The sequence below is a fragment of the Eutrema salsugineum genome, unplaced genomic scaffold (genome assembly GCF_000478725.1).
Source record: "Eutrema salsugineum unplaced genomic scaffold, Eutsalg1_0 scaffold_16, whole genome shotgun sequence".
Taxonomy (NCBI): domain Eukaryota; kingdom Viridiplantae; phylum Streptophyta; class Magnoliopsida; order Brassicales; family Brassicaceae; genus Eutrema; species Eutrema salsugineum.
The window spans coordinates 2,324,280-2,340,671 of NW_006256858.1; the positions used below are offsets into that span (position 1 = coordinate 2,324,280).

A 16,392-nucleotide genomic window follows, 5' to 3' on the forward strand; every position below is an offset into this window, starting at 1 on the left:
TAATTTTGTTTTATTTTCTCAAAAACATATGATAGATGATTGTCATAACTGATTTTGTAGGTATTAGTACATATTTACAAAGACACAATGAATTTTTTTTATTATTCTTATTAAGATTTAGTGAAATTCATTGAAATAATAAAAGAAAAAAAGCTTAAGAACCGAAGATGAATCCCCATCATCGAAATCACAACAAAGACACCTCAAAGATAAGGAAAGTTGTTCGGAGTAGTGCTTAAAGTTCTTCTTTGGATTCTCGAATCTCTACAAGTCACACTCATCGTCACATTATGGTTAAATGATCTACGCTGAAATTTACCTCAATAGAACTACATACACAATGAATAATCATAACAAACACTATTTTGAAGCAGAAAATGCTTTTGTTTAGCAAAATTGTATGTAAATCGAGGAATACATGTTTCTATATGAGGAAAAATGAGATATGTTAGGCCTAGATATTTGATATTATCACGAAAGGAAAACCTAAAGAGAATAGGAAATACGCTTGCGTAAAAATACGTCTATAATGTTAAGAAATAAACCAAATATCTCCCTAACATACATCACTTTCCTAATACTCTACCTTGCAAGATTTATTTCCACAACTGTCTTGTTGATCATCGGACTTCGAATTCCTCTTGTATTGTACTTTATGTCACTTGCTCAGATATCAACTCTTTCCCAGAGAGGTTTCTTTCCTTAAGGTAAGAAGATGTTATCTTTCTTTTTCTTATTACTTCTGATGTCAACAAGAAGAGTTTTGGAAAAAAAAAAAACACAACTATCATCGTCAATTACTTTTTGTTTTTCTTTTTATTTGTTGACGTTTTTTCCCATCGGTGTTCAATAGTGGCAAAGAACCAAAAATGTCTGTATAACAAAAGTTTCATAGACCAGAAGTTCATGTTAAACTAAATTTATATTTTTCCCATTAGGTTGTGTGATGTCATTTTCCACACTACACTTGAGTCCACCCCACTTTATCTTTTTCTTCGTTTTCGACCAGTGGCTCTGGATCTTTAAGATAATCCGCTCCAAGTCCACAAAAAACTTCTAACGAGTTTTGATATAAGGTTGTAATTATCTACTAATCTATTCTCTTTCACAGCAAGAGAAAAATATCTTGCCAAGCATCTGTTTTGCTGAGTGGTTACCTTTTCTTATGTGATGAGCTATACCAACACAACTCCGAAACTATAGATATCGCTTTAAACTGTGAATTGTCCGGTCTAGAAATATTATGAATAATGAAACCATGCATGTAACTCATTGTACCTGTCACTTTCGTCGTCAAGTGTGCATTCTCCACGGTTACGCATCTTAAAAACTCACATGTTCCTCTGTATTTCGCATGGACGAAATGTTATTTATTTATATATTTGGGTTCATTTAAAAAATAAAATATACACTGCGCGAGCTTGTTGATGATGAATGATATCCATATTTTTATAATGTTGAGTGCATATTATATGTGTTCTATGACATTCTTTAATTTTGGTGAAATGTGAAAATAATTATCAGTAAAAAAATGTGTATTTACAAAATGCCAAAATTAAGAGTTCAAAAGAAAATAAAAACAGTTTCGAAAACATATGGTGGTTTTTGTTTATTGTGTGTTTTTATTTTTTATATCGTTAATTTTTTTCACTGGATTTTGTTTATTGTAAGCTTTGTATGGTATTCATAAAATAAAATCATACGCATAGAAACAAATGTTCGATTATAACATAAATAGAAAAAATGGGTCTGGGTTGTCGCGAAACTTTATGCTACGTAGATTTGTTTTACAGTATACTTTGTGTTAAAGAAATTATATGGAAGTGTAGTAAAATTCATTTATCTGGAGAGTTTAGCTCGTTATTCGGATACTCGCTAACAAAAGAATCATAACAGTACGTTCACAGTTCACAGTTCACAAACAATATTATATGGCTCGCTTGTTTTCAAAGAGAATTGCTTTGATAAATTATCATTTCTCATTAAAAAAAAAGAGTCTCCGTTGCCGGGAATCGAACCCGGGTCTCCTGGATGAAAGCCAGATATCCTAACCGCTGGACGACAACGGATTTTGCATAATTTCCATAGTATTCATAAATATTTTGATGGTTAATAAAAGACTATTAAAATCCAAGGTCAAACAGTTCGTGCGTTTGAGTATAGTATATTTATATACAAACAACACGTCTCTTGTAACTTAGGTTGGGACACATGCTCTCAAGGGTTGTATTCGTGAAAGAATAAAATTAGATTACGATTACTAATAAAAATTAGATTAGTTCTTTCTACTTTTTGGGGTTGATAATCTTTTTGGCTTCGTATGATTTGTTTTCTTGATGTAGTTTGTGTCAGCCTTTTAAATAGTATTGTTTCAAAATAACCAGAAATAATTATAAGTGTTCTTCTTAATGTCAATGGTTTTTTTTTTTTTTTTTTTTTGAGAAAGGGTTAGTCAATGCCATTTTCAAAGATCTAGAGAACCGAATAATTTATGTATGTATAGGCTTTGTCTAATATCATTAATTGTAGACTATATAAAATATATGTACATATATATAGATGTTGGTTTACACGTCTTTCTTTTTCTGTTAGTAATATAGGGTAACGTTCGAAACAGTTCTAGTTTATGATAAAAGTAAATAGCAAACCGTGCAATTCGAATTTTTAATGACCCATTAACGTCCATACGAGCAATAACAATCGCAAACAAATCCCACCGAAACTAGCTTGATTCTAGGACATGCTTACCGAAGATAAAAGTAATATATATTAAAATATAAGATCAGTGGATAAAAACTAATTATGATAATAATCAATAAAATGAATCTGGAAAGGGACCAGAGCCGAAAGTAAAAGGGGAATACGCTATAATGTTAACCCCATGCGAAACCTAAGAGGGTCCAACAACTCAACACTCTTCTCTTCTATTCTTTCTCTCCTTTTTTTTCTTTTAGTTAAAATAACGTTTGTCAATTTTCAATGTATATTGTAAAGTCATTTTTTACTACAGTCAAATACAAAGCCATGATTTAAAAATGGCTTCTTTTCATAAACAATCTAGAATTTGTCTTACTATTGTTTGCCATTAACCATACACATAACATTTATTAGTTTTAAATTGGTTTACTTTTACGTAACATCATTTTGTTCATGTGGCTTTTATCTTAAGTTTAGCCTCCTCCTTTTCTATATGTTTTTATCTACATAATTATGTTTTGTTTATAAACAATAAGTAAATGGTTCATGTTGGGAAAAATTCACAAGAAAATCTATATTTATATGCAAATACCTTGTAGTAAAGTGTATATATTAGTTGCAAACAAATTATGCACTATGATGCACTTACTGTAGACCCGTGAAGAAAATTCTAGCTCAATACTTTTCTGAAATAGAGATTATACAGTTGGTTCCTTTCTATAAACGCCTATCGGCCTATAAGAAAAAATTTGAATGTAAACAAAAAAAAAAGAGACTTATCAGTTTACTTTAATTTTATTACTCATCAAGCATCCCATTCAAGCAAAGCCGTTCTAAAATAGAGAAAGGTAAAGACAAAAAGAATTGAAGGGAAAGAGTCAAAAATTGTGAGCAACTAGTTCCAAAAAGTGGTGGGACGGTATGATTCAAAGCATGAGAAATATGTATTACATAAACTTATAGATCGAGCATTGTAAATGATAGACATGGAGAAAAAAATGAATTGAAGGGAGAGAGAGAGAGAGAGATGTGTTGGTTGCGCTCGTGAGCAATGATTGAACTTAAATCATAACTTTTGCAGGTGGATGTGGGGAACCCCATGCACACCTCTTCTTCATATCTTCACCTAAATTTCCATTTTTTGTAATATGATGTAGACGGTACATGATCATATATGTATATATATGTAATCGTGAAGTAATTTAATCCATAAGAGCTAGAATTAGTAAACTATTGACGGCGGAATTAGTAATCTACTAAACGGTAGAATATCTGAATAATTTTTTATTTTACAGTCTTTTACGTATTAGTCTTATAATTCTGATTTATGTTTAGTATTCTTTAATTTTCACACACATATTTCATAATTTAAATCTAATTTCTGTCACACCTACGGCATCAATACAAATAACTAAACTACGGTCGTCATCCTTTTCATATCGATCATTTCAATATTTTATAACGTTCAAATTAAAATGATGCTATTTCATTTCGTCTAGCATTATGATATCATGATTGTTTATTCGCGTGTATTAATTTTTAAATGTGAGAGTGAGACTTTGGAAATTTTGATTTCATCAAACCAAAATTTTATCTTGCTTGGTAGAGAAATGGTTTTATACGTCCGTGTACTTGCGGGAGAGAAAGGGAAGTATGTGATATGACAGAGATCGTAAAAATAAAATGTCGCATTGATTTAAGGTATATATGTCGGTCGAGGGATGCAAAGAAAAGTGAAGTGATTGAAATTAATCTGCTCGAGGTAGGAAAGGAAAAAAAAAAGACAAAAAAAAACAAAAAAGAAACGTACCTAATGAATATGTATGATTGAGATTTTGTCATTTTGATTTGATAGGGATAGTGATGATCCTATTCTTATTTTTCAATTGTTTGTACCCATCTCTATCTCTCTCGATCCGAGTCCTAACTTTTTAGTTAAGTCATATCAAGTTTATGGATCGTCGACAAAAAAAGAATTGAACAAGAGTCGACAAAACAATTGAATCCAATATTAATTAATAGCTACGTGCTCTACTAGATCGCGTCATTATATAAAAATCAAGTCGGTCAAACTATCTTTGTCATTTTTTTGTCATTTTCCGATTTTATCGAAATCAAATTACGAGTCTAAATGGTACCGCATTTTTGTGGAATTTTTGTGAAGTTGGTGGAATTCTGTGGAAATAAAAAAGATGTTACATCGCTTGAGTAAATATATTACAAATTTCTTTTGACTACATGTTTATAAGAAAAATTTGAATAATATATTAATAATTATTGTAATTTAATTAATAATAAGTCTTATAAACGAAGGAAGAAGAATAGAATGGTTATATTGTTCTTAAAGTTAAAAAAAAAAAGCTATCATAATTCATTTTAACATATTACGTTTTTTAACAAACATATTATGGTGGCATATAAAATAACGGAAATTGTGGTAATTCATAAATTTAAATTTGCTAAAAGTTCTTAAAAAGTACTACTATAGTACTATCCATAATACAATTTATGTAAAATATATCAGTGTGTCGGTGTGTGGATTGAGAAATTTGTTAGTTAAATATTGTAAGTCCAATTTTTTGGATGAATAAGATCATCCTACCTACAAATTATTTTTGATTTTAAATAATGTTATAAAATTTGAAAAAAGAACAAATTAACTTAACGATAAAACAGATGAAACTTAAACTTAGTTTATAGGTAGTAGCTACATGTTTATCAAAAAAAAAAAAAGGTAGTAGCTACATGCTCCAATAAACCGCATCATTATACAAAAAAAAAAAGTCAAAATGATCTTTTATTTGTCTCTATCCGAGTTTAAAAATGTTATACTCTCAATAAAACTGTTTTGGTCTAGTAATCTGTTAATTATTGGGGGAAAAAAAAACACATTCAAAATTCAGGTTTCTACTTAACCAAAAAGGTTATGGACGAGTTTACGATTATGGATGGAGATCCACACACATTTTAATTTTGTAAACAATACTCTACCAAAAAGAGGTAGAAATCTTTGAGGAAACAAAAAAGGTTTGACTTTTCAAGAGATGGAGAGAGAGGTGGTGGTTTTAAGGAGAGAAAGTGAGGTCAGATCAAAAAAAAAAAAAAAAATTAGTGTTGAATAGAGAAAAAAAATGCTAAAGCAAACGGTTGGTGAGAGCATTTATGTCACAGCCCACTCTCGTCTCGTCATATCATTTTCAGTTCCACACGTGTGACATGCCACGTGTCACTCTCCCACCTCGTGCATGCCCCATTACGGCAATCATTGGGGCGCCGTTACGTCCCCCCGCACCCGCACGAGTGCTTCATTTTTCTTGTCTTTTATTATTTCGTCCTTTTTTTCTGTTTCTGTTAATTTTTTTATATAACAATTATCACATTATCACATAAAAAAGATGTATCACCTTAAAATAAAGTCATTTAATACAAAAATTAGAAAATTTGATGTTCGAATTCCGTTTATTTCTTTTCTTTTTGATGTTCTAAATTCTATTTTCAGTTGGGTTTGTTTCTTTTAATTATTCTTTATGAAGTCTTTTTTTACTCTCACAATTTTTCTTTTTCTTTTATATGCTTTTTTTAGTATCCATTTTCCATTAGTCTCCACTCAGCCATTTGCCTTATCATATGTATTTATTATTATAAAAGGCATACGCAGAAATTTCCTTACAAATAAAAATGTATTAATGTCACGGGCTTCTCAAGCAAAGAGCTTAAACATACTTAGTAGCTAAATATAATTCAATTTATAAGTCTAGTTAGAAAAAATGTCGCTATGTAAAAGGAGTATATATTTTTGGAGGTCTTAAGCAAATACCTTTCTTCGATACCATGAAGCACGGCACTCAAACACATATAAGACAAAATCAAAAGCAAATGGATTAGATATTTCAGAGCAATCTACGAACTATAATGTTAAGACTGATTTTCTGGTCCAAAAGGAAAAAGTAAAATATTGTTGTTTTCTTTTACTAGTGTATTTGTACCATATATATTAGCGAATAATGTAATCAATGTTTTTACTTAGTTCACGAAGTTCTTTTGCTGCATTGGAAAAAAACGAATATGTATTTGTAACACACAAAAAATGATTCAACATTTTGCAATCATCTCTTCATTCAAAGATATAAAATTCAGATATGAAAACGTTGTTATGGGCGATACGATGAATTTTCAGAATTTTGAGTTAAATTATATGCACTATTTAATTAATATTAAGTATTCATTGATATAACACTCCGCCTTCTCCAACCTTTTAAAACAGTTTGATACGCTAAGATACTCTTTACTTTTACATTTTCTGGTTCCTCGTTTTTCATATGTTAAGGTAATTTGTGTATTCCGTATTTTAGAAATAAATGTTTTGTTTATACTGTAAACTCTATTATTGGATAGCTAATATAAAAGTTTTCGTTTAAATTAGTTATGTTATTGTTTTGTTTTGTCCACTCGTAGACATTCAATAAAATTGAAATGATATAGTTATGTAGTTGTTAAACAAATATCCAACATACAGCATGTTAAAACTTCTGAATATATATAAATATATATATATAATTTACAACAAGTCTCATGCTTTAATTAAAAGTCTCAAACTTTAATTTCAAAATTTGTAGCATAAACACACAAAGAAATTATCAACCACCATAGAATAGGAAAATTCTAACCTTGTGTTGTTAAAGTTATTGATCATGTTAAATGAGAAACTCGTAAAAGTAAATATAGTTGGTTGCATGTAAATCCTTATCAAGAATACGGGAATTATAAAAATAAGGTGATTATAGTGTTTGTTTTTTTACTTGTAGAGAAACAAAAATAAGGAGGAAAAGTCATGTGTAATTGGGAGAATTGTTTATAAAAGTCTTTATCAAAAAAAGCAAAAAAAAAAACAAACTGGGAGAAAGCTGGTGGACAAGCAAATGCACGTGAAGTGCAATAATGCGAACACATGGACGTGCCAAAGTATCCCATTATCATTCTCTTCTGTATTTCTCAAAGCAAAAACAAATTATATATATATATATATATATATATATTTCATAAATATTTATATTTTTCAAATATTTCGAGAAAATTATAAAGTTTCAATATTTGGTGATTTCAAATTCATTTCATGATAGTAAAAGTTTCTATACCAGTCTTTGACAAAAAAAAGTTTCTATACCATAAAAGTTGTCCGACAGTTATGCATATACATATGTATATAGTTACATTCCCGTATTTCTCAGAAACAGTGGACTGCAGTGGCAACAAAATGATCCCATATTTTTATAATTTTACGTAAAGTTTATTTGATCAGTGGTTCTCTGTTAAGTCACAAGTCAATACGGCATGAAATAAAGTCAATACGGCATGATCCATGCATACATATACGGGTATATATGTATATATGCATATATAGTGATATACTGTACGTGTATATATGCATATGTTCACATGTACGCATAAAGTTAGCGTACACACGGAGATGCAATTATATACATGGAAATATATTAGTCCTAATTTCGAAACCGCATACACAATGTACACAGAAAAAAAAAAGAATTCATAGTAGCTTTGCGATTTCTGTCATGTTGGTTTCGATTACAGGTGGATATATAGATATCTTTTTGTTCCTGGCTCAATATCAGCTACCAGAATTTCGTTGGTTCTTTTTAATTTTGGTTTTGGATTAGAAAAACTGATTAAAATTTTAACAAGTCATCCTTTTAAGGAAAAAAAAAGATTTAGCAACGATTAGAATGTATACAAATTTCGATTTAGCTTTGGTTAGAGAATATCATTATGTGTCTGATCATATTGACAAGCATCATTTCTTCGTAGTTTATCTTAAGTTCTGATTTCAAACCTTTTGATTATTGAAATATACAGATACGAGATTAAAATATACAGATATGACTGTACGAGTATGAATATTTTTTATTTTTTTGATGGTTAAGAAATTCTGGAGAAGGCCTGAATATCCATTTTTCGATCAGTCCAATCATAATTATGATTCTTGTGCTAATCCAGCAATTTCGAAGAAACAAAAGCGCATATTATTAACAAGAGTATTGAAAATTTCGAAAATAAAGGAATGAGAAAGAGTAGTGACCCATGGAGTGTGTGAATAATTATCAAAGAGAATAAGAGGTGACAACCAAAAGGTTGTGGAATAATGGTCCCTGCCAGCTTTCTCTCACAATCAACATCGATCCTATTTGGATTTTCTAAATATTCGTTAAAATTTGAGATAACGATATTGAAAAAAAATTACAATAGAATATTCGTCAGTTGATTTAAATATGAGTTATGGACTTCTTTTTAATTAATATTTAAAATTTTTGTCATATTAAAAATTGATTGAAATCTAGTTCTCATAATTTTATCAACTTTAATTTCTGTCTCGTTAATTTTGTTTCTGTTGAATTGATTTCTATTTAGAATATTTGACGATTCACATGAATTAACACAATCATAGAAGGTAATGTCAAATAGACTTTTGCTAAAAAATAATAATAAAATTCCAACGTTCTCGATTTAAAATGTGATACTTACAGTGTCAATGGTGAAAACTATTAGTTTAAAGAACCCCATCAATCTATATATATTGAATAGTTATAATTTACTCCAAATTGTAGCTCGAAATACATAGTAACTCAATGAAACTTTTAGCTGTTATATAAAATCTAGTTTAGCAAATAAGTTAAGAGAATACCATATGTAGCATAGAACTATTTATTGATTTTTATACTAATGTTATGTGTTGTAGTAAAATGAAACTGTGAAACCGCATATTACAATCACTACAATATTATTCTTGTCGTTTGTCGATTTTTTGTCAACAGTAAAAAACCGAATTCTTTGTCGTTTGTTGATTTTTTTTTTTCTTGGATTCCATTCAATGATCTAAAAATGCATAGATCTTTTGGGTTACAGTTTCGAAGACCTCTACAAGCGTGTAACCATCTGCAACTATTAAATTGCTTTCTTTAATGCATCTTCAACATATTTATTGTTAGTTGGAATTAATAAGAGGAAACTTTTAACAGTTTACCATAATTTTATTAGAGATGTGATTATCCAAAATACGTTTGTAGTTTTGTTGATGTAGATTTTTTTTTTCTTTCTGATTCCTGTATGTTAAAGATATATTAAAGAAAAGAAAAAAAATTACCCATCTACTGAGGAAAAAAGATTGGTCATAGATTTGCAATGCCCTGAAGATTTTTAAGTTCCGTTCCATTTCTGGTCATTCTTCTACTATCAATAAGTATATTTTAAGTACCATATATGCTTATTGCCATAATGACACAACCTCTACAACTGTGATAGTCAATTCTTTCTGCAAATAATAAATTTATGTATTCAATGCTACTACTAATATAAAGAAACCGCTGAGTCTTACACTTTCATTACTCAAGTACAATTATATTCAATTTTCGAATTTAAGGGAATTTTATGTAAGCCTCATATAGATATTAAAGTTTGAGAAAAAACAAAAGAAAAACACTGAAAATTAGTTAATAATATGTGATTAATTGATCCTATACTTCGACTATAATATACATATTGCGCTTATAATTCAATAATTTTCAAGAATATATTTTATCGATTATGAAAATTATTAGATGAAAATGACGAAGATAAATAGAATTAATAATATATTCCTTTCGTTTCTTTTTATAAGCTCTTTTGGGTAAAAACACAACTATTAAGAATTTTTTTTAACAAATATCATTTAATATATAAATTAAAATTATTTTAATTAATCATAAAAAATTACATAATCTAATTGGTCACACAATATTCAATAAAATTAAAATTTGCATAGAAATATAAAATTAACATATATTATGAAACAAAAAACCTCTAAAGCAATTTATAAAAAAGAAACGGAGGGAGTAGTAGTTAACACTTCGTGGTGCGATTCAGAATCGGAACAACAATATAAAACATACTTCCTCCGTTTCACAAAGATTGTCGTTTTAAAGTTTTATTTTTGTTTCACAAAGAATGTTGTTTTATATTTTCAATGCAGGATTTTAAACAATATTCCAGTTTTGATCCTATTGATTTAATGTATTAATTAGAGAAAAAAATTTATTTAATGCATTAATGAAATGTAAAATAGTATTTTTAATAATTTTTTTAATAAGCGTGAAAAATATACTCTTGTAAAACGGATAGAGTATCTAATATATAAACTAATTTTTTCACCAAATATTGGAGTAAATGAGTGTTTGTGACTATTGAGGTGCAAAAAAAGACAAAGACAATGCCAAAAGTCTACTGGTTTGACTGTCCAGTTCGGTAATAATCTAATAACTCTGTCTTTGACCGCACGCTCGTGTAGGGGTCCTTCTGACATTTTCACTATTCTACCCCTGGTCGTGAGGTCCTTCCTTTCCAAAATCCTGAGGGTATTTTTGGAGTTCTCTATCAAAACTGTACCGGACTTCCTGGGATTCTGCTGGAGCATTTATCAAAACTGTTTTATATTAGCACGAATGGTTATTAATAAAAAAACTCTCACACTTGATCATATAAACTCATAAACAGTAATTGTACTTTATGCTCAAATTATCGAGTAACTTTAGTTGTGTAATGTAAGGTTACCTTCAATTCTTTGGATTTAGACATATAACTCTCTCTCTCTCTCTCATTTTTTACCACGGTGAAATCATGATTCGTACTCTAGTGTATGTGAGAGAATAATACTCTATTAATGATATAATTAGATATCCTTAATTATATAATAGCTGTTAAACTATTTCCGCATCGCAGCTTTCTGCAACTTTTTTTGTGTGTGAATATAATAAATAAAGGATTAAAGCATATAACGAGGCAACAAAAGCAATGAATACGGAAAACAAAAGCCAGGAAGCTCATTGGTTAGGTTAGCTTAATTGGAAGATTTAATAAATTAACGACGATGATAACAATTATAATCAAATTAATTTTGTTCTGACTTCTTTAAAACCCCCTCTTACAAACAGAAGCTCCCTTTTTCAGTAGAGGTCCGATTCCCAATTTCTCAGAAAAGAAAAAAGGCAAAACACAGAGCGAGAGAAGAGAGAGAGAGATAAAGAGAGAGAGAAACTCCATGTTCGAAACAGAGCATACTCTCTTGCCTCTTCTTCTTCTCCCATCGCTTTTGTCTCTTCTCCTCTTCTTGATCCTCTTGAAGAGAAGAAGTCGGCACAGATTCAATCTCCCTCCGGGAAAATCCGGTTGGCCATTTCTCGGCGAAACCATCGGTTATCTTAAACCTTACTCTGCCACAACTCTCGGTGATTTCATGCAACAGCATATCTCCAAGTAAATTTTAAATATCTCCATAAACCTAATAAAAACATCCTCTGTTCTTGTCTCGAATTTGACTAATGTTTTCTTTTATTAGGTATGGGAAGATATACAGATCGAATTTGTTTGGAGAACCAACGATTGTATCAGCTGATGCAGGACTCAACAGATTCATATTACAGAACGAAGGGAGGCTCTTCGAATGTAGTTATCCTCGAAGTATCGGTGGGATTCTTGGGAAATGGTCGATGCTTGTTCTTGTTGGGGACATGCATAGAGACATGAGAAGTATCTCGCTTAACTTTCTAAGTCATGCTCGTCTCAGAACCATTCTTCTCAAAGACGTTGAGAGACATACTTTGTTCGTTCTTGATTCTTGGCAACAACACTCTGTTTTCTCTGCTCAAGATGAGGCCAAAAAGGTTCTTTTTTTCTTTTTTCCTTTCTTTTGCTAAAGTTTGTATTTTTTGTTTCTGAAACTAACTTTGCTGTTTATGGGTTAAATTGAGTAGTTTACGTTCAATCTAATGGCGAAGCATATAATGAGTATGGATCCTGGAGAAGAAGAAACAGAGCAGTTGAAGAAAGAGTATGTCACTTTCATGAAAGGTGTTGTCTCTGCTCCTCTCAATCTCCCAGGAACTGCTTATCGTAAAGCTCTTCAGGTACATTAATTAAACTTGCAAATTTTGAAAAAATAATTTTTTTCTTTGTTATTTTTTTGCTGTAAAGGCATAACCTTTCGTATAGGGTAATGTTTTTTTTTTTAATATGTTTAGAATAAATAAATGAAATGATTATGCAGTCACGAGCGACGATATTGAAGTTTATTGAGAGGAAAATGGAAGAGAGAAAATCAGAGATTAATGAGGAAGAAGACGAAGAAGAGGATAACGAAGAGACTAGTCAGAGTGATCATCATGAGAGGAAACATAGAACAGACGATGATCTTTTGGGATGGGTTTTAAAACATTCGAATCTATCGACGGAGCAAATTCTCGATCTCATTCTTAGTTTATTATTCGCCGGACACGAAACTTCTTCTGTCGCCATTGCTCTCGCTATCTTCTTCTTACAAGCTTGTCCTAAAGCCGTTCAAGAGCTTAGGGTAAGATTATAATAGCAGCAGAAATTAATTACTACTAACTATGCGGTTACAAAAAAAATAATTATACTACTAACCATGACGTATTGTACTTAAGTTGTTATTAATTTATGTTTATTGGTTTAAACTCTTTTGAAGAAAGAGCATCTTGAGATCGCGAGTGCGAAGAAAGACCTTGGAGAGTCAGAATTGAATTGGGATGATTACAAGAAAATGGACTTTACTCAATGCGTATGTTATTGTTAATATTTGTTTTATAGTTTTATATAGTTTCTTGTGAGACAAAATTATTGATTATTTTTTCCGTGTCTAATGTAGGTTATAAATGAGACTCTTCGACTGGGAAATGTAGTAAGGTTTTTGCATCGCAAAGCACTTAAAGACGTTCGGTACAAAGGTAATAAACTTTGACATGCAAAATTAATTTATGAAATCCAAACTATACTAACTCTTATTGGCTAAAAATATTCAATACTTTATCTTTTATAATGTTGGAAAAAAAGGATACGATATCCCGAGTGGGTGGAAAGTGTTACCAGTGATCTCAGCCGTACATTTGGATAATTCTCGTTACGACGAACCTAATCTCTTTAATCCTTGGAGATGGCAACAGGTAAAATTTCGATAACTAATCATTTAAGCGTTTAATATGTAGTTTCATCTATGCATGAATTGATACGTCATACGTGCATATGCATTGACTAAACCTATCTATAGATACTATACGAGAACCATTATTCTGGCAATATTTTTTTTAATTATCTTTGAAAGTTAGATCTTAACACGTCATCGATCATTTATCACATGAAGCATATAAATTAAAATATCATGTGAAATTAAAGTTAAAAAAAAAAAGTAAGAGAGAGAAAGAGACGTGGTGGTGTACGTGAAGACAATTAATTAGTAGGATGGTATGTCTTTAATGACGTGGGAACTGTGTAAATTCTCTTACTAATCTCATCAAACTATGGATCCCACATAATCGTGACCGCTGATATTAGAGTTGAGTTTTGGTTAGATTAGATTTGACGGACGATGGTACCACGGCATTGACGGATCTCACACGCCCGTTGATGACTTGTACGTGTGTTAGATTCTGCCACGTTGACTGGTCCCACGCTTGGTTTAATTAATCGATTAAATCGGCGAATTAGAAAGTTAAAAAAAAAATTGTGGGATAATAATACTTTAAAAAAATAAATAATAATGGGAGTCATGATGTTAGAGTGAGTGGGGAAGGTAAGATGATTAATGACCCACGTGGGGTGGTGCCAACAAGCACGTGTTCTTCTTCCCTTTTTGTCTTTATAATACTGTGTGTCGTTTTGGCAGCAAAACAACGGAGCGTGCGGGTCGTCTTCGTCAGGAAGTGGAAGCTTCTCGACGTGGGGGAACAACTTCATGCCGTTTGGAGGAGGGCCAAGGCTATGTGCTGGTTCGGAGTTAGCGAAGCTAGAAATGGCAGTGTTTATTCATCATCTTGTACTTAATTTCAATTGGGAATTAGCAGAAGATGATCAACCATTTGCTTTTCCTTTCGTCGATTTTCCTAACGGTTTGCCTATTAGGGTTTCTCGTATTCTGTAAAAAAAAAAGATTAATGTATTTTTATTTTATTTCCTTATATAATTTTTATCATTATTATTTTTTTGCCCGGTGGAAATAATTGGATGAATAATATTATTGGAATTCGATTTTTCAGTTCGGGTTTGCGATGAGGCTTTCGAAAATAAAGCAATATATATTTTGTAAATTAGTGGGAGATATTAGACATTCTATTGTATTGGTTTTGAAACCGTTGTTGGATGTTATTGAGTATCGATCACATTTCAGACTTGGTGATTCCTAAAGTAAACCTTAAAATGGGCGTTTATTGCCCAACCATGTTACGATTAAACCGATGTGAAAGGCCATGAGCCTGGCCTTTATTTTACTCATTCATACATTGGATGCTAGTGGAAACATACGTAATGCCCTCCATTATTAGGCATTTTATTTCTTCTTTGCACAACATTTGTTGAGATTTATGCTCTGTTTAACACTAAAGTAGAAACCTTTTAGTGTCTTGAACTCTCTCTCTCACTCGGAAAAACAAGTTCACTCGTGTGTATGAAGAAGTATGAAAACGGATGCAGAAAAGAAAATGGCACAGGCGATTTAAGGAGTTCACGCCCAATGTGGGTCGCTACGTCTCCCCGGAGAGGTTCTCCGAATGAATCCACTAAATCCTTTAGCTCTACACCGAGCTTTCTACAACCATATTCTCTCTGCAACTTTACACAAGCTCTCTATCACACTCTTACAGAGACATTCCCTCTTCACCTTATTTATATCCTCAAAGAGATTATTCTAGATACAAAACTTTGTCTCTTTGCAATCCTTGTGCACAGATACGAAGGCGCTGCTGCAGGCTCTGCTCCTCCGGTATCAGAAAGCACGCTTGTGTTCCCTCTGCTTACTTGAGTTCGTACGAGTTAGGTGGGAAGTCTTTTTCTTGCCTCGGAATCAGAGAATGGACTCTGCTTCTTCCTTTTGATTTCAAGACCGTTAGAAGACTCTTTCTCAGACTAAGGCTTTTGCTGTTGGAGAAGACTCGTTCTCGTTCCAAGTCTTTGACCACAGCTCTTCTTCGTTGACCTTGATACACCTGCAAGTATTCAGACTAACTCCCACAAAACTCCACCTTGGTTTGAATACTTAACCTTAGCTTAGGTTCCTGATTTAGTTTCCTTTGGATTCTTCCCCTCTCCGGATTCTTTCACTCTTCTTAGTGACTTGATATTCTGAGCAGCTCCAACGCCTTTTGAAGCTTGCTCACAGGGACAATCTTGGTAAAGATGTCTGCAGGATTCCACATAGTCGATACCTTTAAAACTTTGATGTCTCCTTCTGCAATCTTATCCCTGATGAAATGCAGACGCACATCAATGTGCTTGGTTCTCTCATGATGCACAGAGTTCTTGGATAAGGCGATAGCACTCTGTGAATCACACATAACTTCAACATTTTCTTGTTCGAATCCCAGCTCTGCAACAAGACCTTTCAACCATATGGCTTCTTTCACTGCCTCTGTTAATGCCATATATTCTGCTTCTGTTGTAGACAAGGCTATGACCTTTTGTAAACATGATTTCCAGCTAATGACATTTCCGCCTGCAGTAAAAACAAACCCTGTGACTGATCTTCTCTTGTCCAAATCCGCAGCGTAGTCTGAGTCGCAAAACCCTATGATTTCCACACTGTCCTGTTTCTTGTAGCTGAGCTTCAACTCCTGAGACCCGTTGATGTACCTTAAAACCCACTTG

General features: G+C 31.7%; 1 protein-coding gene and 1 non-coding gene across 2 annotated transcripts; one reads left to right on the top strand and one right to left on the bottom strand.

Annotated features, from left to right (window-relative positions):
• Window positions 1–1,997: 1,997 nt before the first annotated feature.
• TRNAE-UUC lies at window positions 1,998–2,069 on the bottom strand. Its single transcript has one exon. It is a non-coding gene; the product is annotated as a tRNA-Glu (tRNA).
• Window positions 2,070–11,782: 9,713 nt separating this feature from the next.
• On the top strand, window positions 11,783–14,737 carry LOC18021158 (cytochrome P450 90B1). The gene is made up of 8 exons (XM_006403951.2): window positions 11,783–11,997; window positions 12,080–12,404; window positions 12,495–12,647; window positions 12,788–13,090; window positions 13,226–13,318; window positions 13,406–13,484; window positions 13,591–13,700; window positions 14,420–14,737. The coding sequence occupies exons 1-8, from the start codon at window positions 11,783–11,785 to the stop codon at window positions 14,672–14,674; spliced, it is 1,533 nt and encodes a 510-aa protein (XP_006404014.2). The 3' UTR covers window positions 14,675–14,737.
• Window positions 14,738–16,392: the final 1,655 nt, after the last annotated feature.